The sequence below is a fragment of the Mastacembelus armatus genome, chromosome 10 (assembly GCF_900324485.2).
Source record: "Mastacembelus armatus chromosome 10, fMasArm1.2, whole genome shotgun sequence".
Lineage (NCBI taxonomy): Eukaryota > Metazoa > Chordata > Actinopteri > Synbranchiformes > Mastacembelidae > Mastacembelus > Mastacembelus armatus.
The window spans coordinates 6276326-6302186 of NC_046642.1; the positions used below are offsets into that span (position 1 = coordinate 6276326).

The following is a 25861-nucleotide window of genomic DNA, read 5'->3' on the forward strand; positions in this document are numbered from 1 at the left end:
TGGTGCTTCAGTCACACGCACCTAAAAACATTCAAGTATAAGTTTGTAGGTAACACAAAATCACAGTGCAGTACAAATACAGTATCTCCCTCAAGAAATATAAAAACGCTGAGATGAAAATACTCAGGTGAAGTAGCTACCTTCTCTTGTCACTTTAGCCAAATGAACAGTGGTGGAAGAAATATTCTGATCTTGCAAAGTACCAATACCACAATGTAAAAAAGTATACAGACAAATGTCCTGCATTCAAAGTTTTACTTCAGTATAACTATAAACGTATTACCAGCAAGTAATGAGTAGCCACCTGGAGAGTAACATGACAAATAGTACAGTATTTTACTATGAAATGTAGTGGAGGAGACATATAAAGCATAAACATAACATTTAAATACTCTTAAAAATAAAACAAACTGTACAGAATTGGATTAAATGCACTTTACCTTCCAGCCCTGGCATGATTTCAATTTTTCCATCTGATAAAACCATAAATTATGAAAAAAAGCTGCTTTAGAAATTGCCTGGAAACACAATCGCCCAAATACATGTTGAACAATGAACTCAGAGTATCAACCCTTTAGTTTACAAGGATCATAGACAAAATTCTCACTGCATCTGGGAGCTGCTCTGGATCTTCTGACCAAGGGATCAACAGCTGCTCAAACTTGTTTGCTTAATTCTGAACTTGTAGCCCATGTGGTACAGTCAAAAACTCAGGGAAGGATACTAAGTGGACTTTAAAGTGAGACTATTTCTATTACTGATTATTCACTTGAACTGAAGTCTCAGTTGTTTTTCTGTTTACAGTGGACAGTTTATTGCCTTGGGCTTCAGGAAGTTATACTTCTTCGCTGAACAAATGACAGAGAGGAAACTGATATGGGCATAAACTGAAAACTATTAAACATTTAAAAATGTGCGAAAAAAAAGTAACCTGTGAATTAAAAAGGCACATTACACATGTCAATGATGCTAAATTACAATTTGATGTGAAATATGAATGGATCACTCATTAGTAAGGCACAGCTCAGCAAGAACTGAAGAATAAGTCAATGACTGAGGTTATTAATTATTATAAGTTGATTTATTTTTCTGTTGTGCCATTATTACTATGCAATAGTAGTCAAAGGTTAAAGGAGGATTGGGAATGGTGCTCTGGGAACATGGAGTGCTGATGTTAACAGGCAAACATGTTACAGTCATTACTGCTGTTTTCTCCAGACCTCGACACTCCAAGTCCTGTCCCATCTGTCCTGTCCAGCATATGTGGCGATTCCCTCAAACACTGGAAATATTCAGTGATGATCATCTATGATAACTTCAGTACGTTTCAAGTGACTCCACAATGATCACCTGATCGCAATCCAACAACTTTCTGGAAGACATAAAAACATACACATTTATCAAGCTAAATGCTGAATGACTGATTTGTAACAGGGCTGGAACTAATGACTTCTAAAATGACCAACAAAATAACAAAAACAAACCAAAACAAAAAAACCCAGCATGGTCTTTTGAAGTATTTTATATACTTTTTTTGTCAGAGGGCTTTGACATGACAGTGTATTGTGTCCAGTTTATCTATGATTTTTGAACACTGCAGACCAAAAAACAAAAGGTTAATGGAGAAAACCTTTCATTTCTTTAAATTTCTATGGCAACAGTCAGTCAGCTAAATAACACTACAATATACCCACCATCATCTGAATGAATGTAAGTGTAAGTGTAAAATGAGGCTGTCAAACTAATTTGTTGTTAATAAATTCTCTGATCAATTGTCCAAAAACAATAAATACAAAATTCGTAAACCTGCAACTTTTAAATTTTACTTTTTCAGCTGAATGTCTACAGTGCAATTTGACACACTCCTTTAGACAATGAATAGAAACAATTGTGTTACTAAGCGATAAAAATATCTCCAGCAGTTTCTGATCATCATAACTGGCACATCTGTTTTACAATTTGTGATTAGATTAATGGAGTACGATCAGTAACAGCAGCTCAGTAACAGCAGCTCAGTGATCCAGAAAGACGGGCAAGTGTCCGGCCAGTCAAGCAGTGATTCGGACAGCCAGCCTGCAGGTCTGTATCAGTCAGTGCAAGAGTTTAATGCATCAGTAGTATACTGACAACAGAATCAAGTCCTACCACGCCAAATCAGGTCAACTGGCCTGGGTCTGAAACCACAGAAGTGGTTCTTAACCTCTTTGAAAGAATCTCAAATACAACATAAACTTAAGTGTTTCATTAACTTAGTGTTCCAAATACTCTGGCAACTGAAACGTATTTGTAACTGTTACGCCACGGCTCTCTGGAAAACTAGCTTTCTTTCAGTGAAGCTGTCGACACACGAATCAAACTTGGTTAATTTCAGGAACTGTGGCAAGTCTCCCATAAAAAAAGCTCCAAGATTCCAAGATTTTGTATAATACTCTGTTAGCAGCCAATCGCAGGCCAGTGCTGCAAAGATTATTGACAATTATTGCAGCGACAGCATTGATGCTGTGAGCAGCCGATGTTCCTTAAATATAGCAAACAGAGCAGTCTGTGCATTCATTTGACTGAGTGGATGTTTCTGTCAGCTGGTGTTTGGAAGTATTCAGTGCCCCAGGTTAGATACGGTCCCTGAAGGAACGCAGAGTTTCTAAAACACTTCACTCCATTTTGCCCATCGTTGTCAGGTCCTTACTGACAATAAGTCTTTCCAACATTAAGAGTTTCAGTGGGTCTTATGTCAGCTGATGCAGCTGCTTCTTATGTGCTTGGCATTTAAAATCTCACTAAGACAACGTTCTTAGAAGCCCCCTCTCCTGGGGCTATTGCTTCTTATCCAGTGCCATAGTGTCGTAGAAGATCTCACAGAGCTCTAATGGAAACAGCAACAAAATGACACAAATCCATGATTGTTTCAGCTGAGAGATGAGAATGTCCTGTCCATTTGGAAACGTTTATCTCAGGGACTGCTTATCTGTTGGTCGAGCTTCACACATCAGTTTGAGTCATTGCTGCTGACACAGAGCTAAAGCTGTGAGAGACCTGTCGTCATAATGGCTTGTCAATCACTGCAACTCCTGAAAGAATGAGAGAAAGCAACAGTGAGAGAAAGAATTGGCTACGTTAAACAGGTGAAATGTCATGACTTATATTTGGTTGCTGCTACTTCATGTTTTCTCCCTCACTGCAGCTTGACTCTGCTACTTCCCAATCTGCTACTTCCCAATCTGCTACTTCCCAGCTGATCATGGAGTGCCTCAGGGCTCATACCTGGAACCTTTAGTATTCATACCAGTTTCCATTTTTAGGCAGATGACCTTCAGATATTTGTCTTTTCACTCCAATACAGCACCATTGGGAAAAACACGGTCCTGTCTTACAGGTGTTAAAATGGGCTTTCTCAAAACTTTCTTCAATTTAGATAAATCAGTAGATATTAAGATAGAGCCACACTCCTCCAACACATTCCCCCTAACTTCTCTGTTCTCCAGTGTTAAAACCCACTGCACAAATCTTAACACTACTTTCAGACACGGCACTACTTCAATAAACTTAGATACTGTTATTACATTCCCGCTACAGCCCTATCCCTGTGAGGCCAAATGTAGCACACATGTCATTAATTTCTAAATCAAAGCTAAAAATCTAAGGAGCCTTTTGGAGACCGAGTACTTCATATCTGTAACAACCTGCGAGAGGAAATAAGGCATCGTGGCTCTGTTACTTCATTTAAACCCCTCTTTAAAAACGTGTTTTTAGAGTTGCATTATCTTAACCCTCATATTTTTTTAATCATCATATATTATTCCTCTGTGTGGCACAGAAATACTACATGAGGCTTAATCATTTGAGACTTACCAGCATAGCTGCGTCCATTGCTCATGTTGGTTGGAATGAGGCTCCACTTGTCTATTGCTGGGTTGTAAAATTCTACAGATGAGAGGTTACAGGATCCGTCGTCTCCTCCGATCACATACAGCAGCCCATTAATCGCACAAACACCTTAATGAAAATTATGTACATTTAACAACTTTTGCAGATTCCTGCATGATCCATTTCTCTACCCACTCAACATTTTAGGTATGGTGTTTATAGCTGTTCTAATGATTACAATTCAAAAAAATTCATCCACTACCTTGAATGTTAAATAGTCACTGAATCTCACACCCTTCCAAAACAAATTGTGAATGGATCTGATTTTGTGGTTGTTATCTGACCTGCGTTTCGTCTGCACATGTTCATGTCACAAACCAGTCTCCAGGTGTTGGTCTGTGGGTTGAAGACCTCCACACTCTTTCTCACCAAAGGACCATCATGTCCTCCAGCCGCATACAGCTGGCCACCCAATACACCCACACCTGAACAAAAACACACGTGTGCACCAGTGTGAGCACAGATGACTGCTGTAGTGTTGCCCTGATACCAGAATATTGGTTTTATTATGTGTTTCATAATAAGTGTTCCTTCCTAATATTATCTCTTCTTGCAAAGAGGAAATAAAGTATAGTTCAATATTTTACTCAGCTCAGCAAGAATGCTAGTTTTCCTATACTGTTTTTTTTTTTTTTTTTTTGCACAATTGCAAAGCAAATGCAGAAGGTGGTGCTCCTGCACATTACAAAACGGTTGTCAAATAGAACATCATGAACGGTAATACAACTCATATGCAGTGTTTTCCCAAATTAACTGAGTAATCTAGTTTCATAAATGTACATATATTCATGTATCTTTTCTTGAAGGTCAGCTAAAGTCTTTACTGTCTTGCAGTTCATTATTTGCTGTATAAAGAATAGAGTACAGTTTTTGTCTGTATACCTGCTCCACTGCGCCGTGTGCTCATGTCAGCCACATAGCACCACTGATCAGCGACAGGGTCATATTCCTCCACTGTACTGAGGCACTGACGAGACGCTCCATCGTAGCCACCTACTGCATACAACTTACCTGCATGGAAACACACACACCAATGCAGATAAGAAAGTTATAATTTAAGATGCATAGAACGTAAGCCAGTTCACACACATCAACCTTCACCAACATTCTTCAACCTTACCATCAACCACCCCTACACCCACACTGCTGCGGCGGGTGTTCATGGAGGCTACATACACCCACTCATTGGTTTTATAATTGTAGGCTTCAACTGTCGACAAACCTGCAGGAAAGGCACAAAGAATCAGAAAAAGAAAAGAACAGAAAGATAGAGTGAAATAAGACATGTATGTGCACTGATCAGTCTGTGGATGTAAACATTTTGCTTTCAGCTAGTACATGTGTTGAGGGAAAAGAGGAAAATTGCTCCCCTGCCTCTTGTGTTTACTGTTAACACTGCAGTACACACTTGTGCTACTGAAAACAATTATATTCTGCTCACCCTCAGGTGGCAATGAAGGAAAGAGAAAACATTCAGATAATATTCCGAGGCCAGATGGGGAAAATAGATTTGAAGAGCAGGGAAACAAAATCAGCACTTTGCTTTCTGACTTTTACATTACCTTTACCAACTTTACTGCTCACACATTTTCAGTATACATAATAATGACTTTAGCCACAAGACTCTGTGACGTGTTGGAGTGGAGTATATGTTTTGTGTACCTATACTTCCATTAAAGCCCCCAACAGCATACAGTAAATCCCCCAACACAGCAGCTCCCAGTGTACTGCGTCTTTCATGCATGCTCATGACCGCACTCCACTGGTCTCTCCCTCCATCGTACACATCCACCGTTCGCTCCCGCAGTGAACTGTTGAACCCTCCAACCGCATACACACGGCCGGCAATGGATACCACACCTGGGAAAGTAAGAGAGAATTAAAAAGGCTTTAAGACTGGATTATTTTTTGTGAAAATGTATTACAATTGTTTCAAAATGCAGTTTTCAGTTTTCAAAGAGTTAATCTTAGCTAACGTGGAGTAACTGCGTACGACACAACACAACATAACACAAAAGCCTGACCTGCCCGGCAGCGTCTTGAAGGAAGATCGGCTACTTGGTACCAACGATCTTCCTGGAAGTCGTAACATTCCACGCTGCGGATCGCCTTGGGAGCCTGACCGCCCACCACAATCATCACCTGTACATACACAGAATCAGTGTCGGACTGCTACAGAGGAGGTGTACAACATGAAGCACACAGTTAATAGTATAAGCATCTTAAATACTGTGCTACGGGTTACGAGTGTCTTAGTGAATGTGATGGTGTTTTTGTGTTTATGTACCTTAGGGATGCTGATAGGAGTTCGTGGTCGGGTCCTGTCTGTCTTGATGAGGTGCCGTTGGTCCGCTGGGAGCAGGTGATACTTCATCGCTTCTATGAGAAAGTCTTTACAGGTGTTGCTGTTCTTTATCAAAGCTTCTTCCTCCACAATCTGAAACAGGAACATATTCCAGCCAAATTTCACCTTTATTTTCCAAACAAAAAGCTCTTTTGGAACAGGTGACATGCTGAAGAAGAAGAACAAATACGATTACTGTATGAGAGCGACTTAATGAAGAGAAACTAAAACAGAAGAGGGACATTTCTTTTACCTGTACCAGGTAATCCCTGGAGAGCAATGGAAGTCTGACATGCTCCATCAGTTTGGGCATGAACTCCACACGAGCAGGTTTATCGTGCTTGATCCAAGCTATCATAGCCTCAAACACCTAAGAGAGTGATGGAGAGCAGAGTCAAGCTGCAGTGAGGGAGAGAACATGACAAGATGAGGTCAAAATGGTGACTCAAATACAGATAAAAAGCCACTGAGAGTGACATTTTATGATATATGCACATTTGTCATCCCAAGTCCTTTTCCTTGCCGTGCTGTGACTTAAAATTACAGTGACTAGTCAGGGGTAGTATGTGGATCTTTTAAAAAAACAATTTCTGTATCAAGTAAGAAAAGCTGTGTTTTACACGCAAGTGTGAGGATGGGATTTCAGGCGCTAACTGTGTGAAATGTATTGTTCAGGCTGAAGAAACTGTGACCTTTCAGAACATAATATAGAATATAGAATATATAATAGATTAGATTAGATTAACTTTATTGGTCCACAAGGGAAATTCCTTGGTCACAGTAGCTCAGTTACAGACATATGATATATGAGCAGAAAATACAACATTTGAATAAGTATAATATACACACAGACAGAAGTAATATACACTATATACAAACATAACTAGTCAACACCACAGAAGAGACTGTGGTGGAGGATGGTGAAGTCATCTGCTGCAAAGGGGGGAGTTATAAAACAGAAGGATGGAGAACGGTATGAATGAAGTCCTGTACCATTCACTGTGACAGCGGAGCTGGATGAGTCTGTTGGAGAATGAGCTCCTCTGACCCTCTATGAGCAAAGTAGAGGGCACTCGCAACCACAGACTGGTAGAAGAGCTCCAGCATCCTACCGCATACATTAAAGGACCTAAGCTTCCTCAGGAAGTAGAGTCTACTCATGCCCCTCTTGTACACAGCATCACTGCTAAAAAAGTTTCCGTTCAGTGTTCTGTACTCTGCCTCCTGCCCATCCCTGATACACCCAACCATGGCAGTGTCATCAGAGAACTTCTGCAGGTGGCAGGACCCAGAGCTGTACTGGAAGTTTGAGGTGTATAGGGTGAACAGAAAAGGAGACAGGACAGTCCTCTGTGGTGCCCCCACATTACTGATCGCCATATCAAGCTCCCCAGCCACACAGATTGGGGCCTGTCAGACAAGTAATCAGCAATACAGGAAAAAAATGGAGGAGCTGACACCCATCCTGAGCAGCTTCTCACTCATCAGGAAGGGCTGAATGGTGTTAAAGGCACTGGAGAAGTCAAAGAACATGATCCTCACATTAGCCTTCCAGGGTCCAGGGCAGAGGCCACCAGGGGTCTGAGTTGGGCCAAGTCTCTCCAGGACCTTCATCACGTGTGACGTCAGAGCAACCGGTCTTAAGTTGTTGAGTCCAGATGGGATGGGCCTCTTGGGCACTGGCACTATCCAGGATGTTTTCCATAGCACCGGTATCCTTTTCAGCTTCAGGCTCAGGTTGAAGATGAGGTGCAGGATCCCAGACAGCTGTGCAGCACAGGTCTTCAGGACCCGGGGGGTTGACACAGTCCAGGCCTGCTACCTTGCCTTGGTGGACTCTCTCCAGCTGTCTTCTCACCTGGCCAGGTGTGACTGTCACAGTGCAGGTTTCATCATTGGGGGTGGGAGTTGTGGGGGAGCAGAGGTGTCCAGCAGGAAGGAGTCGTTGGAGTGTTGTGGATTGGCCGTCTGGGGAGGTGAAGGACTGGAGCAGTGGGGGAAGGGCCAGCAGGGGGTCCAGAGCTGAATCTATTAAAGAGCAAGCATTCAGCTTGTTAGCTCTGTCTGGATCGGCCTCCAGTTGCCAGGCTTTGGTGTTAAAGCCAGTGATTTCCTTCATGCCCTTCCACACGTCCACACGTCCCGGGGTTGTTCTGCTGGAGCTTGTCCTCCAGCTTCATCCTGTAGGTGTCCTTACACTCCCCCAGCTTTACCTTGAGTAGCCACTGTATCGTCTTCAACTCGTCCTTATCTCCAAATCTGAAGGCCCATTTCTTCTGGTTCAGCAGTTCCTTCAGCTGGCTGGTTATCCGGGGCTTGTGGTTTGGATAACAGCGGACAGTCTTTGTTGGGATAGCTGTATCCTTACAGAAGTTGATATAATCCGTGATGCAGTCCGTCAAATTGTCAATGTCATTCCCATGGGGCTGGCAGAGCACACTCCAGTCTGTGGCCTCAAAGCAGTCCTGCAGAGCCTCGCTGGCCTCCTGACTCCACCTCCTCATGGTCCTTGTGGAGACCAATACCAATATGAATTGCTTGTCCTTCCCTCTCAGCAGGATATCAGCGGACTGAAGGTAACACACCTTTGTTTTAGACATTTTTCAGGTTTTGAAAAACCTGCTGCACAGATGAAGACACCACACCCTGTCAATAATCTCTTGCTTCAAATTCATTGACATTCATTCACACTTGATTATTTCTTGTGTGCTGGTAAGACAGCTCCATTTGAAAAAAACTGACTGTGAGTGTCTAAATGTCCCTCCTGTTGTGCACAAAGGGGCATTAACGATTATAGTTGAGAACCATTACCTGACTCATGCATACATGCAGGCAGTGAGAGCCTAAAGGACACACTGAAATGTATTTCAAGCACATATTTACAGAAACTTTAAATTGTGTAATCTATTTGGTCCAGTTCTCAGTTAAAAGTTATTCTTTTTATTGGATAAATACTGTACACCAGATCAATCCATTCATCAATACTATTTTTCTTCCAGCCATAACTACTGATCCCTCAAGTTCATCCAGTTTAATTAAGTACATCAACTCAAAGGCCAAAGCATTTTGCATGTAGAGACTGCTGTGGATTTCAGTCGAAGAACAACAACAAATGATTAGAAAATGATTTTCATCTTTGTTCCTGCAAGATCTCTGGCCGTCAGTCTGACCTCAATAAGATCTAATCTGTGCAGATAAATTCTCTCCAGGAAAGAGAGATTGTTATTTTTCAGTGTTTTCTAAATATCTACTGCCATGTCTCTTGTATGATTATCAAATTACTTTGTGCTTGTTTGTTTTTATGTTGCCTGCATTGTATTTATTGAATTGCTGGACTTAACTTGGGCATATATAGGATTCTTTTCACGAAAGTGGTATTTAGGACATATAGACTGTTTGTTTCATTGTGATTTAACAATCAAACATTATGCATGTAACACAATGGAAATTTTTTTTTAGAGTAGATCCTCATCTATCAGCTTACTACAAGGTTAGCAGTGGGGCTAAACACCTATAAATAATGTGCGAAAACTTTGAAAATGGAACGACCAGGAATTTTTTCCACTTCACAGCCTCAAAATGTGCCACAGAGGTCTATCAACAATATCAAACCAGGACAAATGCTGGTCTGTCCCACTGGCTTTAAAATTAACTTTAGTAGATATACTTTTGTACTGACCCTCCACCAATAAAATACAGCAGACAATTCAGTGAAAACTGACAATGTCGCCAAGTGGAGTCAATTTGACACTTCATGGACAGTTTGGCTCCCTTAGTGTCTCTGCCTGCCTGCTTACAGTCACCTTGACTGCCTCAAGCGATTCCTGTTGTCAGGATAATAGCAGACAGATATGGCATCCTCTGAAATAAGTCTGCTGCCAAGGTCAGCCAATCAGACACAGTCCCAGCATGCACAGCTGCCTGTCTTCAGTCCAGCTATAGGTCTTTTTCACTTCCCTATATAGCAGAATTTCTTAATCTTGTCTCTTCACCCTGTAGTTGTTATCTCTGTTATTTCATGTTCCTGGAAAGTGCATTATGAGTGTAATTCTTACATATCTGAAGTGTGTGTGTGTGTGTGTGTGTGTGTGTGTGTGTGTGTGTGTGTGTACATGGTGCTGTCTGACCTTCTCCTCTGTGGAAACAGTGAGCTTGTCACTGGAAATGAGGCTGCACACTTGCTGCAGAGAAAGGCCCACAAACTCCTCGCCCTGCACCACCTCAGTGAAATGCTGCTCTGAAAGACATAATCACACAGGGTTACACACAACACAAACTATTTTTTTAGCCAAATCTGTGTAACATACAAAGGCAGTGACCAACATTGATCAGAGCTCAAACGTTAACATGTTTTTGCTGGAAAACAAAATGTGTCCTTTTCAGTCCTAACACCATCATATGACATTTTCCATCTCTCTGGGAAAGGATTCTGTTTTCCAAAGATTTCAGGATTTTGAGGAGCTGACAAAACTAACTGTTACATAAAAAGAACCACCACCTACCACACACTACACACACGCACACAGAGGCAAAGATGACTCAGGATTTGTGGCATGTACAGCGAGAAGCTTACCAGCATATGCATGGGCCTGGCTGAGAAGCTGCGTGCATGTGTGCAGGTCAGCAAAGGCTCTGATGCCCAGGCAGTTTGTGGGGTGAAGCTGAGACTGGAGAAACTCACAACAAACTTGACGAACATCCATCAGCTGAAGGAGACTAGCTGCTGGCAGAAGAACCTGCAAAGACAACATACACATATAATCCATTTTAAATTTCAGTTGCATTTGATTGGTGGAATAACGATGTAAAGCATAATGATGTAAAGAACTGACTTTAGGAATATGTATTCTAAGTCTTCTAATGTATTCAATTGGTGTTACCATATTATGACAACACAAAGCACAGTTATTTACCACAGACCTGCAGCTTACGAGTATTTGGTGGGAGGAAGTCAGTTAGCTGTTTATCCAAAAAAACCATTCCCCATGCAAATCACTCGCAACGATTTCTTCAGATTTGTTAGTTGGTATTTTAGTTTATTATTTAATCAGCTACTAAACCAAACCATCAAGAGCTTTCCTCATAATCAGTCCACAAAGATGACCAACAAACCAACCACACATCATGTGTTCAAATCCTTGTTAGCAATTTATGAAGAAGGCAATCAGAAAAATTTAAATTAAATAAATTTTGACCAGTCTGTGCAGGCAAACCTGTTAGTTTGTACCAAATCAAAGGCCTGGATTCTAGATAACTATCATTTTTTACCACCACCATTTAGCACAGATGCCATTAAATGGACAGCTCTGGGGTCTCAGTGGAAACATATTTGTTTGCAGCAGTAAAACAGATCTCCAGAACACACCTAATTTGTTTTCATTTGCCAGTTAAATGTAGGCAAAATATTTTTGATACTATGATATGATAGCAAAAGCCAGTGTTTGATCACCATAAATGAGTTTAACTAGGTCAGCTTCTGTCTGTCTGTTCGCTCACTCAGTGAATATCGCTACTGTTTACCAGCTGCTCTGAGGACATGCACCTTCTAAAAGGAGCATCAAGAAGAAGGAGCACTGGAGCTACGCTTACAGCAGCTGTGAAACACTAACACACACAATACAGGACTGAGGGCAGCACCAGTAGTGCACAGAAAATACATATATTCTACAGGGAAAACATGGTTCAGAAAAAATCTTTTACCAAATACAAGCCTTGAAAAACATGTCACATATCTACAACTGAGCCAATCAAGCAGGCACTCTGCTAACAGTGGGAGGATTTCCTGCCTCTCTCCATGCACATATTTCCTGTGATAATAATCAGAGGAAGTGTCCTGCCTGCAGCTTGATCATGAGGCATTTATTCAACCCCACAACAGAGCCATGCAACTACCTATAGTTAATGCTACTGAGATAAACAAGACCTCAATTCAGTGCATCAAAGCACTGCTCACAAATGGTACCCGCTTATACATCCATACTGTAAACATTTGCTCTTCAGACAGGTTCTGAAATTTACCAGAAAAAAAAAGTGATAAGGGAATGTTTGCCAACTACGCTCTAATGTTATTTTGGTTGTTTTCTTTTATGTAAACGTTCATTCTATACTGAATTATGAAACCAAAATCAACGGTGTAGCAAAAGTAGTCTGAAATTTATCCATAACCAGTGCACAGCACATATGGAAACCTCCCTGACATTGTTGGAAATACAGACTGCTTCTTTCTTATGACCACTGGCATGGTTGCTTCTTAGTGTTTATATACCAGCTTGCTGACCTGCACACAAAACAAAGGCCTACAAACACAAAAATGTCCAGATAGCAACTACAAAAATTCCCCTCTCAACAAGGATGTTTAGTAACTGTGTGACTAACACTGTGAACCCAGATGTTTCTCTTGAGAATGTAAGTGTTACTCTGATTAAATTACACTGTAAAACAGTAAGACTAAATTAACACAGCAAGTGTTTAGAAATATGGTCTGCAGGCGGGCTCGACATGTTCACTTACTCAAAACTGAATCCCGGAAAAGCACCAAAGTGGAAAGCGAAGGTAGAGACTTGTCAGAAAAGGTTGCTACAAATACATGTATGAAACAAGTGTTTTTTAAAGAAGCTTCTGGTGTGACAAACAACATAAAATTTACTATAACAGAAGAAATAAAAACAGGAAAATGCACTCACTTCCTCCACACACACAGTCTCACCTGGACATTGTCCTCTGTGACCTCAATTTCAGCAGTGTAGATGTAGTCAACCAGTTTTCTCAGGGTTTGACCATCCACCTCTCTGATCTCCACCTGATGGGCCTTGCTCTCACTCATATCACCTGCAACCAGGGAAACACAAAAAGTTTGGCGCAGGCACACACACACACACACATCAGACATGATGCCAAGGCAACAATGGTGTGTATGTACCTGTGAACATGGCACAAAAATAGGGACTGCAGGATGCCAGGACCACCCTGTGTGCTGGCACTTCAGTGCTCCCTGCTATCAGCTGAACATCACACAGCAGCTTTTTACTGAAAGGTGACAAGTAATACAGAAAGAGACAGGGCTTCATATGAGCATGTATTCAAGAAGGTGAATCCAAAGATAAATTTAGATTTTTAATATATTTTTGATTGAAGAAATGACAAAATATTAAATTATTGTCAAAACTTATTATTAGCCATTTCAGCTGTACATTTATTATTAGATTATTATTATTACTGAATAAATCTATTTGTCGTAGTCTATCACTTAATAACTTACAAGCGTCAGTGTTTTAAAGTGTAACATTGTTTTAAAGTGCTTTAAGAAAGGGCTTAACCTGTAGCACGCAGAAGTAATTCACCGCTGCACTGACATTTACAAAAAAGCTTTGTGAACCAAGCATCACTTTTGTTTTTTCTAACTTTAACTGATTAACTGACATCCCAAAAATAGCTGGCCACAGAAAAATGGCTTTTAGTATACTGGTTTCACTCTTTCCACAGGGAGAAACAGCACACCTCCTCAGCTCATTCATCAGCTGGAAAGCTTTCCTCATGTGCATCTGGTTAAAGTTGTGCATCCCTCCGTTCACTGTGTCCTCTTCCGTGTCTGTGGTACAGTTTGGATGCGGCGATGCCGGTGTGGCCACTAGACTAGTAAAAAATGAGAGGCAGTGTCTGCATCAATGGTTAGATCACTTCATAGTTTATCTTTGGGCTCATTAAAAATGCATGTTTCACTGCCTACCAGTTATATCTGAACCCATGTATGACACCGCTGTTGCTCCTGCCTCTAAAAGTCCATGACAACTAAATGCCTAAAGCTCACACTGTGCAATTTTTAATAGTACTTCATGATTGTTGCTTGTCAGACTGTATAAACATGATCTCCGTCTCACACTGTAGTATCTCAGTTGTCATAATGTCAGACTGTACAACAGTCATAATGCGTCAAAAATGCATGCACACAAGAAGACTGGCCTGGAGTTTTACGTTATTAATCCGTGACACATCTAGACCTGCGGTCTCAAATGGCAGATAGCAGCGAACAAGAACATTTAGTAGCGTTCATTTTGTTTATGGCATGCCTTGAAAATAAAACAGAAAAAAAGACGACTTGTGTTAGGCAAGTCATAGCTGGGCAAAAGAGGATGTCATGGACTTGAGGTAATTTTGTTTCTAGCTGAAACATCCTGTACCTTAATAAATAAACTTTAAGTAAATGTTACTTTGTTCAGATTTTGTTTTAACAAATAATGACATTAAAAGTGTGAACAGTTTGTTATTTTTAGAAGTGAATTTGTTAATATATGTGTGAATAGGTTCATTCACTCACTCACATGGCAGCAACAGTTTTCACACTATATCTGCTCTACAGTGATTGTCGCACTACTTGCATCATCAGATTCAGTTCTCCTGTTGGTTTGACGTCATCGTAGAAGTCACTACAGAAAAATGTCTGAAATCTTCTGACACTGCCAGAATTTCATTAGAGGAAAAAACTGATCACAACTATTAATCGGCTGTCAGTGAACATGTCAGACCAGTAATCATAGACTACAGATTTTAGCCTAGGATTACAGGAATATTTTAGGATTTTCAAAAGAAGACCAAAATGTCCACACAAGAATGAATAAAACATGTCCATGCAACCATAGAAAGACCTGCACACACACACAATCCAGTAATCTGCCTCATTTTACTTTAAAGGTAGAGGTGTAAGATGTAAGGCTTATTGAGAGGTGTATGTTTCTATGGCTGCAAATGACAAAAAACTTCAATCGCAGAATCAAACGTGGTCTTTCCAAAATTTGTTCTCTGATCAAAAGTCCAAAACCCAAAGTTTCTCAGTTTTTTGTAGATGCATGACAAAGACTGGCAGCAAATCCTGACAAACTGAAACCTGAGCATATGTAGAAGTGTACACTTGCTCTGCTGAGAAAAAGTGATTAAGATAGTTGTAATTTATTTTCCTGCATGTGGAAAAACTTAAACATCAGTTTTAATTATATTAAATTACTTCAATAAAACAGACACACGGGAAGCTATTTCCCCAAGCACCCTGAAATCCTAACTATGGAAAACAATTTCATAACATGAAAATTAAATTTTAAACTAAACGATGACCCACACCGGGCAGAGGTGTCAGGAGGTAAACAATAAACAAACAGTTTGTTTGTGTACTGACAGCCCCATGTGTTTCTCATAATGACCCATTCATTACCATACTGTGTACAATACTGTACTATATTAACGCTAACTCAGAGATACACGATATAACAAGTAAATAATAGTGGACAGCTCAAACACATCGTGTCTCTTTGTGTCCAAAAACCTAAAGGAACTTGTGTTTAGAGTTGTCAGTTAGCTAGATCCTGGTATTGCTAATTGTTTAACTTCGTTGCTAAATAAGATCGGGGGGGGTTGCCGCTGCCACAAACCAGTTTTGTTAGTTTTACAAAGCGGTCCAGGCTCAGCTCACACTGTGTAAGCCACAGCTTGACGACAGATCCCTAATGTCTGCATGTAAACTTGGAGTTTTGTTAGCAACTCAGCTATGATGCTAGCTAACTTATCGAAGCTAACTAGGCTAGCTCGAGTCCGTGTGCTGAGAAAGACCCGTTTCCACGGTCTGTGTATAAGGTGAGGTGAAACATGAGCCAGGCCAGGTAGAAACAGTGTCAGTCTCGGTTTTGCAAAAATAATCTCAAGCTACAGCTGAATCCAACTCACCCCAGCGACACACCGTCCATCCTCCCGGAGTCTGAGCCCACAGCAGGCATGACCGCCGTCCGAACGCAGATCGTCTATTACAAGGAAGCGCCACTCCACCGTAAAACTGAGATGGTGCAAGGAATAGTATTTAACGTGACAAATTTATTCTACAATAAACCAAGAAAGATACTATTTATACATGTGCAAATAATTTGTTATAATAAATGACCACAATATAAACTGAAACAACTCATGTCTTCAATCTTGACACAGGATATGAGATGCAGGATGGAGGATTTATGGTTAGTCAATATTATAACTGCCTAAGAAATTTGCTCCCATTCAGATTATGTAGATGAGAGAACCTGAAGCTTTTAAACCCCAGGATTTATTAGTTTGTCCAAATTTTGTTTTTGTTAACCCAGCGAACACAGAAAACTTCAGATTTTCCACTTATCATAACCTACTTTTTCTCTAGCTTTGAATGTATTAACAGTGCATTTCACAATCCTTTATCAACTAATCTAACTAATTTCAAGATGAACTAGTTAATTACTTTGTCAATAAAACTTTTGGCAATTGTGAAAAAAAGTCAGAAATCCTACAGACCATAACAATTTCTTCCAACATTGTTTTGCTCAACATCCATTGTAAAGCCTAAATATATTTCATTAACATAGAAGAGCAGAAAATCAACCAACGGCAACGCAGGCTTTAGACCCTAGTGGGCCCCTGATCATACAGTGCAAATGATCAAAAGGAAGGCTGTGTTTAAATAACTAATATTGTGACCACATCTTGTTCAAGGAGCTCATACGAATGCGCTTACTCTTGTATTCATAGTGTGAAGTATTACATTTGATAACAGAACATGCTCAGAGGGTGGCAGATGGGTTTCAGCAGGAGACCAACAGCCTCCCAACAGGTTATTTGGCTGAGATCCTGGAGCAGCAGCAGCTTCATCAACAAGCTTCAGTGCTGTAAAGACTAAAGACATTGCTCATGCATGTTTTCTAAATGTAATTGGGGTTTGCTTTTCACTTGTTAGAAAAACCATGGATGAATCCAGTCTTCAGACCTTTGCACTAACATAGTGTGTGTTAAATATTTGAAATACCATTGTTGATTTATACCAAATTAGTCAACTATATACCTCTTAACTGTTGCTACATTGTGAACTGTCCAGATCTCATCTGAAACAAGTCTGTTGACTGTCCACAGTTAAAACTAAACACAAAAAACAGCGATCAGATTTTATGCACCACATATGTCAATGCCTTTTTATGTTGTGAACAGCACCTTGAATGGTCGTGTTGGTGTTAAAGTAGGTTTGCTTAGCTTTAAAATGTAAATCAGACACGCCAATGCAATTCAAAATGAAAACAAGTCCTACAACTCACCATGTGCAAGTTTGATCTTGAACAACACAGAAAAACAAGCTGCAGACAAATTTCTATTGGCCCTTGATGTTTTTGTAGCAGGAAGTAATGTAACGACAAACCATTTTCTCCCTCAACATTCGCTGTGCCCATACACGAAATCCATCTCTCCTAAAGCATAAAAGAAAAATAGGACCATAATTTTATTCAAGAGAGAAACCAGTGATGGCAAATTAACACAATAGAAAATATTTGGAAAGAAGCTATAAATTAAGAAAGTTTTTTGTTTTTAAATGGACACAAATCCCAGGTCCTCTCCAAAAATATATTGGTTAAATTGTTTTCCACTTTAATTTAACTGGAAAGTTAGAAAAAAAACTTTGACTTCCATACAAGGGAAGAAAACTGAAGAGCAGTGCTTTTGGTGATGCACAAAGCAGATTTTCCCACCTCTGCGTCAAAAGTATCATCTGCAGGTATAAAATGGCCGATGAACTGGAAAAGCAGGAACTCACAAGCAATACTCCCTCCTGGTGGCTGCTTTATGAACTCAGTTTACACAGCACCAGGCATGAGAGGGAGATTATCCAAGTGATGCTGATAAAACCTCAACTGAAGCAGTGATTTTCATGCAATATCTGCAGAAACGTGGATGGATTTGAATTAAAACTGCAAGAATAGATAGACTTTCAAAACATTAAAAACTTTAATAAAAGCAAAAACATCGGGGGTGAACCAAACACATGGATTTCAAACAGTTTTAATCTAATCAAAAATCTGTAATGGGACGGGAAAATTAATTTACAGTTAAAGCAGACTGTTACATTTCTCCCCCCCCCCAAAAAAAAACTGTCAGGAAAGTGTCTAAGAACAAGAAACTCAAGGGGTTGAGTCCCATGCTGCCAGATACGGTCACCAACTTCACTTAAAACCCTGAGTTCATGATGCAAAAACAGACATCTGGCTGTTTGCAAGACAAACACTCGATTCTGAGTCGAGAAGAGGTGACGGACATTAATTATGGCCTCACAAAAACAAACATTTCCCAACATAACACAATACAATTCAACAATTCACAATTTTTTAGTAAAGTCCATAATAAGAGGAATAAGAGGACAAGTGCGGGCCTATTGGAGGGAGCCCCATTTATCTGGCCCGTCACCTGGGTTGATGTAATGTGTGTGCGCGTGTGTGTGTGTATGTGTAAAATCGAGTCCGTTGTATCTGAAATTTCCCCACGAACACCTCAAAGACCGAGGGAGCAACTAATACCCGCCGCTAAACCCACCACCCCGGCCATAGCCGCCTCCGCCGCCGCCTCTGGTGTAAGGGGCCCCGCTCCTGTAGGAATAGTTGCCCCCCTTCATTGCACCGTAGCTGGAGTGCTGCTGTCCGTACCCATCCCCAAAGTCACCGTTACTATATCCACCCCCCATCTGGCTGTCGTATTCGTCGTATCCCTCATATCCCCCGTAGCCTCCACCGCCGTTGTAACCCCCGCCATAGCCGTACCCCCCTCCGTAGCTGCCGCCGTAGCCCGCTCCGTAGCCGCCACCTCCTCTCCCGCCGCCATAGTTCTGCATCCCTCTTCCTCGACCTCTACCTCCCCTGCCGCCGGTGGACATCTCCTGCTTGGTCAGAGCTTTCTTCACCTCCACCTTGTTCCCGTTGATGGTGTGGTATTTGGTCAGCACCGCCTTGGTGGCGGAGTCGGTGTCCTCAAAGAAAACAAAGCCGAAGCCTCTCTTCCTGCCGGTCTGCTTGTCGGAGATTATCTCGGCCTTCTCCACCACGCCGAATTGAGAGAAGTACTCGGTGAGGTTTTCCGGCTCGATGTGGTCTTTCACGCCGCCGACGAAGATTTTCTTGACGTTAGCGAGGATGTCCGGGTTGTTGGCGTCCTCCCGCGCTATGGCCCGTTTCAGCTCCACGTTGTTGCCTTCGACAACATGTGGCTTCACCGCCATTGCTGCGTCGGCCTCCTCCGGTGTCGAGTAGGTAATAAAACCGAAACAGCGGGACCGTCCGAGTTGCTGGTTCATGACAACAACGCAGTCGGTGAGCGTACCGTACTGCTCGAAATACGTGCGGAGCCCATGTTCCGTGGTCTCTACGTTCAGCCCGCCGACGAAAAGCTTGCAAAGTTTGGCGGACATGATTACATTTCTTCTGAGAGTGGTGAAATCAGACCGGCCCTCTTCTTCTTCAATGGACGACGTCAGGGCGGTCCGTTTGACGTATCTGATCCTGATTGGTCAGCTCGAAAATAATCACCACCCACATTGGCTGGCGAGGGAGTCACGTTGGTGCCGCCTTTAAGTCGCGTCGGAAATATAGATACAAACGCTGGGGAGAAAAAGAAAGCATGGATTTCGACCTTTGTTCTACGGCTAAACAGTACAAAGCAATGCAGTGCAAAACATATATATTATTTGGCTTAGCTTATATCACTGGTACATTGTAAAACCCTTACGTCTTCTGGACTAGAAATCCACATTTACTCTATTAGTATTTTTCAATTTAGTTTACGAGGTAGACCTCCGATTTTAAAGGGTCAAACTGTATTTCCAATACAACTCCTGAATTCCCTTTCAGGCATTAATAAAGTTAATCTTATCGCATATGGTAGGTATAGAAGTCATTATTTTATTATATCTAACAATCAGTAAGTTAATGTAATTTCTTTGAGCTGTTTGTTACTAAACTGGTCATGCTGGTTTTGGAGCTATGGGAGGGGGAGTCAAAAGAAGCAACTACTCAGTTTTGCTTTGAATAGCATTGCTGCTCTATTTTCCCTTTCCTTACCTTTCACATTCCTCATACTACTTTATGTTTGCTATGTGCTCTCTGGCTTTTTCAGGCCTTGTCATGTCTGAGTGGACTCTCATTTCTGCTTGGTATCAGATGTGTAGATTAAAGTTGTTAATCATAATCTACACTCCAACATTTGTTTCCCACTGAGTCAAAGTACTGGACTGTCCAACATACTTGGCCAATAACGCTGATTCTGATACCTCAACACTTGAGGTTTGCAGAAATTGGCCTTGCTACAGAAAATGAAGCTTGCTTCTGCCTCCATCATCCCAGGCTGCTATCCCAAATGTTTCTCCAACTTATTTCAAAAGAATCCACAGCACATGAAAGCAGGTTGTTATACGCCCACCAACCCTACCAGCTATAAATAGCCACATTTTTGCAGCTTTTTAAAACAGCCTTGTCTACAGAAAGCAGCAGTATGAGCAGTCAAATTTAGTGCTGCACTCAGCTCCTTACCAATGATCTGGTTGCCTCATAAATCAAAGATCACATGACTATGCTGTGGAGTTTCTGACCTCTAGTAGAAACCTCTAGAGTTGTGGGTCCTCAACATGTTAAGTGCACTGATCTTAAACTGTTCCACAGACAGATGTAATGCAACGCTCCAACAACAGCAAGGTGGAAAAAGTCTGCAAGCCAGTAAACATGGATGTAAACAGTAGTGGAGATGGACTACTGGGCATGTTCCCAGTGAGCTGACACACTGTGGGGGCCGATTTTTAATTAAAAAAAGTTTTGGCCAACAACCAGCTCACGAAGCAAAGACTGAAACTCACTGGTTCATTTTCTATACTGAGAATCAGTCAAGAGCAAATACACTGGTTCATTTACACTATTATACTTTCCCACACAGTCTGTTCAGTGGAATCTGACTGACCATGGTGAACCCTGAGTGATCATGGTGGACTCTGTCAATTTTTGCCCCAGTCCAGTCCTGAATGTAAATAGCACAGAATTTACATAATACACCTCATTGATGAAAAAAAAAAAAAGCAACACATTACAACATATAAACACAACTTTGGGTTAAAAGAAAGGTCCACAGGGCGCCTTTAAAGTTGTAATGAAAATACACATGAAGCTGCATCAAACCTGCATTTGTAGCTTGTCAAAAGGACACACACATACGGCTTATATGGTTTCACTCAAGAGGAAAGTGAAAACCATGAAATCACCACAGCCCAGCCAAGCCACCTTGTCTATCCCAGGACATGTTGCAGTAACTTAAAAGATATGAAAATGTACTCAAAATTTTATAACTGCACACTGGTTGAATGAAAACAAATCCACCAACTCTGCAAACCTTATTTGTCCAGCAGAACGAACAGTGTTGTCCAACCTAATTTTAATGCCTTTGTGACACGCACACACACCAACCAAAACTGTCCTCAATGTAAAAAACATACATACATTGTAACATGGTATATAAAAATATAGATTTATTGTGAGTTCATAGAAATAACAGCCAACATAACAGATGTTTCCTTTTCCTATGGGATGATCAGAAGCATCGTAATCCTATAAAGGTAAGAACAAGAGTAAAATTTACACTCAAGCATTACAGTGTTTTTGTCACATGACAGGAACTTATGTCACACTAAGCCTCCTCATGGCATATCAGTATATAAAGGAATAAGCTTCAGGTTGCTTTTGTTCTTAATTAAGAGCTAAGACAAATATACATCTTCTCTAATAGCCTACGATTAATATATGATTAAGATCTGAGGAGGCAAAATATACTGACAGATACACTGTTCAATGTGCTCAAGAATTTCTGGGGCTCTCTTACAGTAACTCCAGCTCTAACAAAGCCACTTTTTTCCCCCATTGAGAATATGCTAAAGCACATCAATTACGGATCTGTTAGCAACCTTTAAATTAAAACAGTTTCAAAAAAAAAAAAGTTTTTTCCTGAAGGTTTTGGTCTGAAGAATTGAAAGACCTAAAAACCAAGAGTACAATGATAAAACAACTGCTACTTAGTGGAAAAACAATAACTCCTACAGAAAAGGTCAAATTTTAACAAAAATGTTTCTAAACAATTTGACCATCGACCAGCTGCAGAAATCTGATGTATATTAAACGCTTGAAAGAGGCGAACATCAAGGACTTTAATCACAACGCCTTTGCACATTGTGTGCAACACTAAGGCCAATCTCCGTTCTACCCAAAACCTTACATAATCTACACTTTTCATCTTTAAATACACAAGTGCATTGTAACAGAAAAGCTCAATGTTTGAAGACAGATCCATATAGCAGTATGATGGATCTATTCATTTTGCAGCCTTTAACCAGTTTCCAATTAATTTAAAAGTCCTATGCATTTAACTGCAGGATTGTGATACAAATGCGTGTCACTAATTTATTGGTTACTTAGTGTGTAGATCCTGTCAGCCAATGATCTAGGGTACATTTAATGTTAAATAAGATTGTTTGTGGTTTTATAACCGACCCCAATCAAGTGGGAAGTAAAAAACAAGCAGGTCATCATCCAGTAACCTGTTCTGATTATTTGATCTGTGGTTTAGAATTACTCAAGCCTGGATCAGCATTCATTGTCTTAAAGGATGTCTGCAAATAAACACTGATTAATACAAGTTTAGGTATTCTAGTTTTCCGCCTTACCTGACAACCATATTGTGACTTAACGTACACCCCTTCAATGGAACCGAAAAATACCAGAGACAGAAATAAAACATTTATTGTCTTTTTAAACCCAGTGCACAAAACGGACAACACAATCAACTTTAAAATGGGTTTTCAGGCTGATGAGCAACAAAATAAGACACCAACAGAATAAAACCCTAATGCAGTATTTTTGGCACCCCAACCCCTCTCCCCTTGTTTAAAAGGTGCATTCTTTACCTGTTGGAAACCCCTTGCCAAAGCTTTTAGGTCCAACAGCCAGTGATGTGACTGGGACAATTTACAACTGCATTGCAGCATTACCTGCAAAACCTGAAACCTACCACATCATCTTCAATAAAACCAGTCAGATTTAAAAAAAACAAAATGAAAAATTTTTTACTCTATTCATTTTGACAACACTGGGGAATCCTTTGTGAAAACTGACTTCACCTGAGGGGGAAAGGTACAACCACTCTCCGGTCCCCCCGTCGACGTGGAGACACACCCCATCCTTTTCAGGGGTGATGTCCTCTTGCCCAGGTTACCGTAGCAACCTGGAGGAGATGAGAGAAACAGGGTGAGATACTGGACAGAGCTTGTTTTTCTGGAAGAGACACCAATTTATATGTTCCAGTTATTTCATTTAATGGTGGAACAAAGTTTGGGTCCCCTTCCTCCCACTTAATGTTCATTAAGACTAAATTAAGTAACCCCCCCAACTGTTGTAATTAGCTACATAAAGGCGCATTGAGCTATGTTTAGCTATATTTCAAGTGGCAGTCAAGATTAAGATTAAATAATGGCACACTTGTGCACCACCTCAAATAAATTCCATACATGGTTGAGCAACACAGAGTGAAGACAGGTTGATTTACATACCTAGTTTGCTGGATGTGGATATCCTAAAGAGATATTTCAGACTCCTATCACAATCGACCCCAGGTAATCAACAGGGTCCTGATGTAGCCTACAAACAAACTGCTACGGCTATTTTGGCTGGGATAGCCTACTGGAATACAAGTAAGAACACCTAAATATAGGAATAATCAAAGATAAATATCACAGCCCTCATTGTCCACATATATGTATTGAAATATGTAAAGAAAAATGTAAAGGCATGTTAGCAGTGTCTAAAAACCACAATTTTAAAACAAGGTCAAACCCTACAAAGCCTACATGCATTGGCTGTGGGTAGACTACAACCATTCTATAACCATTTCACCCACCTGAGTAAGAATAAACTGGGAAAGATGCCTTGTAACTAAAGAGCAAGATGAAGTCACTTATAAAACCTGTGGATAAACTTGAGGAAGCCTGGTTAAATAAGTAAAATAACTAAGCTAAGAGGTATAACGTTTTATTTAAAATGAACATACATAAGCATACCAAAGTGTTTAAACAGTAGGTTTTGTTCTCCAGACATGAAAGTATACAATATACATTAAATATTGCTACAGGGAAATGGAAAATGAACAATATTTAGACTGCAACTATTAAGCGTGAGGAGAGTTTGGGTACAATATGGGTTAGGAAACCGGGTCCTGCAGGATCACGTCGCCCCATTTTCTCATGACCCATGTGAAGACTTACACAAATTTTGTTTTATGACATAGCTATGAAATCCAAAACCACATAACATGCGTTCTCATCCTCATACATTGAAAACCACTAAACTTACTCCAGAAAACAATATCTAATCTAATTGCTTAAAAATGCAAAAAACAAATTTAAGTTAACCAAGACAGTCCTACATCGAAATTTTTCCAAAAAACGACTGAACGCAAATAAAAAATTATCAACTCTAAACGACAACTACACGCCGTTGGCGTGGGTACATAAAAGGGATCGCTGTGTGTTTTATTCTTCATTTAATGTGTCCTGCTGCTCGTTATTATCAGGTTTTCTGGGAAGTGACCTTCCTACCTGTTTGGGTTTTGAGGTCTTCGTTTTGTTTAGGGGGATCTCTGTGTCCGTATCTCTGCCATGGTTGGGTTTCACGGCAGACGCCCCGTAACTGATTTTGCGTTTTGGCGTCCAAATCCTGGCTGGAGGTAATTGAGGCCTGGGGGTGGGTGGTTGTTTTCTGCTAGATAGTCAATCAGTAGCCGCCGCCGTAGCCCCCCCTCGGGTATCCGCCGCCACCGCCGCCGCCTCCTCCTCCTCTGCTGTAGGGAGCAGCGCTCCTTTGTCCCCCGAAGGGCGGCCCTTTCATGGGGCCATAACCGGAGGAGTGCTGGCCATAGCCGCTGCCAAACTCGTTGTAACCGTTTCCGCCGCCGTAGCCACTTCCCTGGTCTCCATAACCACCCCCATACGGCCCGCCGTACCCTCCGTAGCCGCCACAGTTGTAGCCTCCGCCATTTCCGTAGTTGTAGTTTCCGCCGTAGTCTCTGCTGCCGTAGCCATTTTGGTTTCCCCTCATGCCGCGGACCGGCCTGCCTCTCGGCGCCATGGCGTTTCTGTTGGCCGCCTGCATCTCCTGCTTGGTCAGGGCTTTCTTCACCTCGACTTTATGTCCGTTCACGGTGTGGAACTTCACCACAACCGCCTTATCGGCCGCGTCGTGATCGGTGAAGTACACAAAGCCAAACCCCCTCTTCTTTCCGGTCTCCTTCTCCGAGATGACTTCGGCCTTTTCGATCTGGCCGTATCGGGAGAAGTACTCGGTCAGGTGATTCTCCTCGATGTCGTCTTTCAGGCCTCCGACGAAGATCTTCTTCACCTTTGCCAGGGCCTCGGGTTTGTTGGCGTCCTCTCTGGCCACAGCCCGCTTCACCTCGACCGCGTTGCCGTCGACGGTGTGCGGCCTAGCCGCCATGGCCGCGTCGGCCTCCTCCGGTGTGGAGTACGTCACAAAGCCGAAGCAGCGGGAGCGCTGCAGCTGCTTGTTCACGACAACGACGCAGTCGGTGAGCGTACCGTACTGCTCGAAGTGCTTGCGCAGGCCATCGTCGTCGGTGTCGACGTTGAGTCCACCGACAAAGAGTTTACAAAGCTGATCGGTCATGTCTGGAAAAAAACAGCGAGTCACTGAACCGGGTCATCAACCAGCTAATCTCAAGATGGCGGTGGGG

General features: G+C 41.4%; 3 protein-coding genes across 6 annotated transcripts; all 3 read right to left on the reverse strand.

Moving 5' to 3' along the window:
• Positions 1-1809: 1809 nt before the first annotated feature.
• Positions 1810-16092, reverse strand: klhl3 (kelch-like family member 3). Of its 2 annotated transcripts, XM_026331110.1 has the most exons (15): positions 15980-16092; positions 13766-13900; positions 13188-13294; positions 12975-13096; positions 10842-11004; positions 10396-10505; positions 6522-6638; positions 6212-6361; positions 5949-6066; positions 5587-5784; positions 5045-5146; positions 4807-4935; positions 4209-4349; positions 3850-3993; positions 1810-3068 (listed from the first exon to the last, which is right to left on the reverse strand). In XM_026331110.1, exons 1-15 carry the CDS (start codon positions 16027-16029, stop codon positions 3040-3042), a joined length of 1815 nt encoding a protein of 604 aa, XP_026186895.1. In that variant the 5' UTR covers positions 16030-16092; the 3' UTR covers positions 1810-3039. The 2 variants fall into 2 exon arrangements, with proteins under 2 accessions (XP_026186895.1, XP_026186897.1); XM_026331112.1 differs by lacking the exons at positions 13188-13294; positions 13766-13900; positions 15980-16092 and adding an exon at positions 12779-12844 and having other exon boundaries at positions 12975-13053.
• Positions 16093-18022: 1930 nt separating this feature from the next.
• On the reverse strand, positions 18023-19567 carry LOC113144867 (heterogeneous nuclear ribonucleoprotein A0-like). Its single transcript, XM_026331134.2, has one exon. The coding sequence runs from the start codon at positions 19494-19496 to the stop codon at positions 18606-18608; it is 891 nt and encodes a 296-aa protein (XP_026186919.1). The 5' UTR covers positions 19497-19567; the 3' UTR covers positions 18023-18605.
• A 2009-nt stretch (positions 19568-21576) lies between these two features.
• LOC113144323 (heterogeneous nuclear ribonucleoprotein A0-like) lies at positions 21577-25861 on the reverse strand. Of its 3 annotated transcripts, none has more exons than XM_026330286.2 (3): positions 24711-25861; positions 23238-23341; positions 21577-21675 (listed from the first exon to the last, which is right to left on the reverse strand). In XM_026330286.2, exon 1 carries the CDS (start codon positions 25792-25794, stop codon positions 24886-24888), a length of 909 nt encoding a protein of 302 aa, XP_026186071.1. In that variant the 5' UTR covers positions 25795-25861; the 3' UTR covers positions 21577-21675; positions 23238-23341; positions 24711-24885. The 3 variants fall into 3 exon arrangements, with proteins under 3 accessions (XP_026186071.1, XP_026186069.1, XP_026186070.1); XM_026330284.2 differs by having other exon boundaries at positions 23667-25861; XM_026330285.2 differs by lacking the exons at positions 21577-21675; positions 23238-23341 and adding an exon at positions 23402-23817.

What these genes read in the sequence shown, in the direction of transcription:
- LOC113144323 (XM_026330286.2), bottom strand. Translation starts at nt 25,794, where the DNA reads ATGACCGATCAGCTTTGTAAACTCTTTGTCGGTGGACTCAACGTCGAC.
- klhl3 (XM_026331110.1), bottom strand. Translation starts at nt 16,029, where the DNA reads ATGCCTGCTGTGGGCTCAGACTCCGGGAGGATGGACGGTGTGTCGCTG. An exon ending in CTCCTATCAGCATCCCTAAG is followed by an intron (nt 6,067 to 6,211) that starts GTACATAAACAC and finishes GTGTATGTACAG; the next exon opens with GTGATGATTGTGGTGGGCGG. An exon ending in GGGTGTAGGGGTGGTTGATG is followed by an intron (nt 4,936 to 5,044) that starts GTAAGGTTGAAG and finishes GTTTCCATGCAG; the next exon opens with GTAAGTTGTATGCAGTAGGT.
- LOC113144867 (XM_026331134.2), bottom strand. Translation starts at nt 19,496, where the DNA reads ATGTCCGCCAAACTTTGCAAGCTTTTCGTCGGCGGGCTGAACGTAGAG.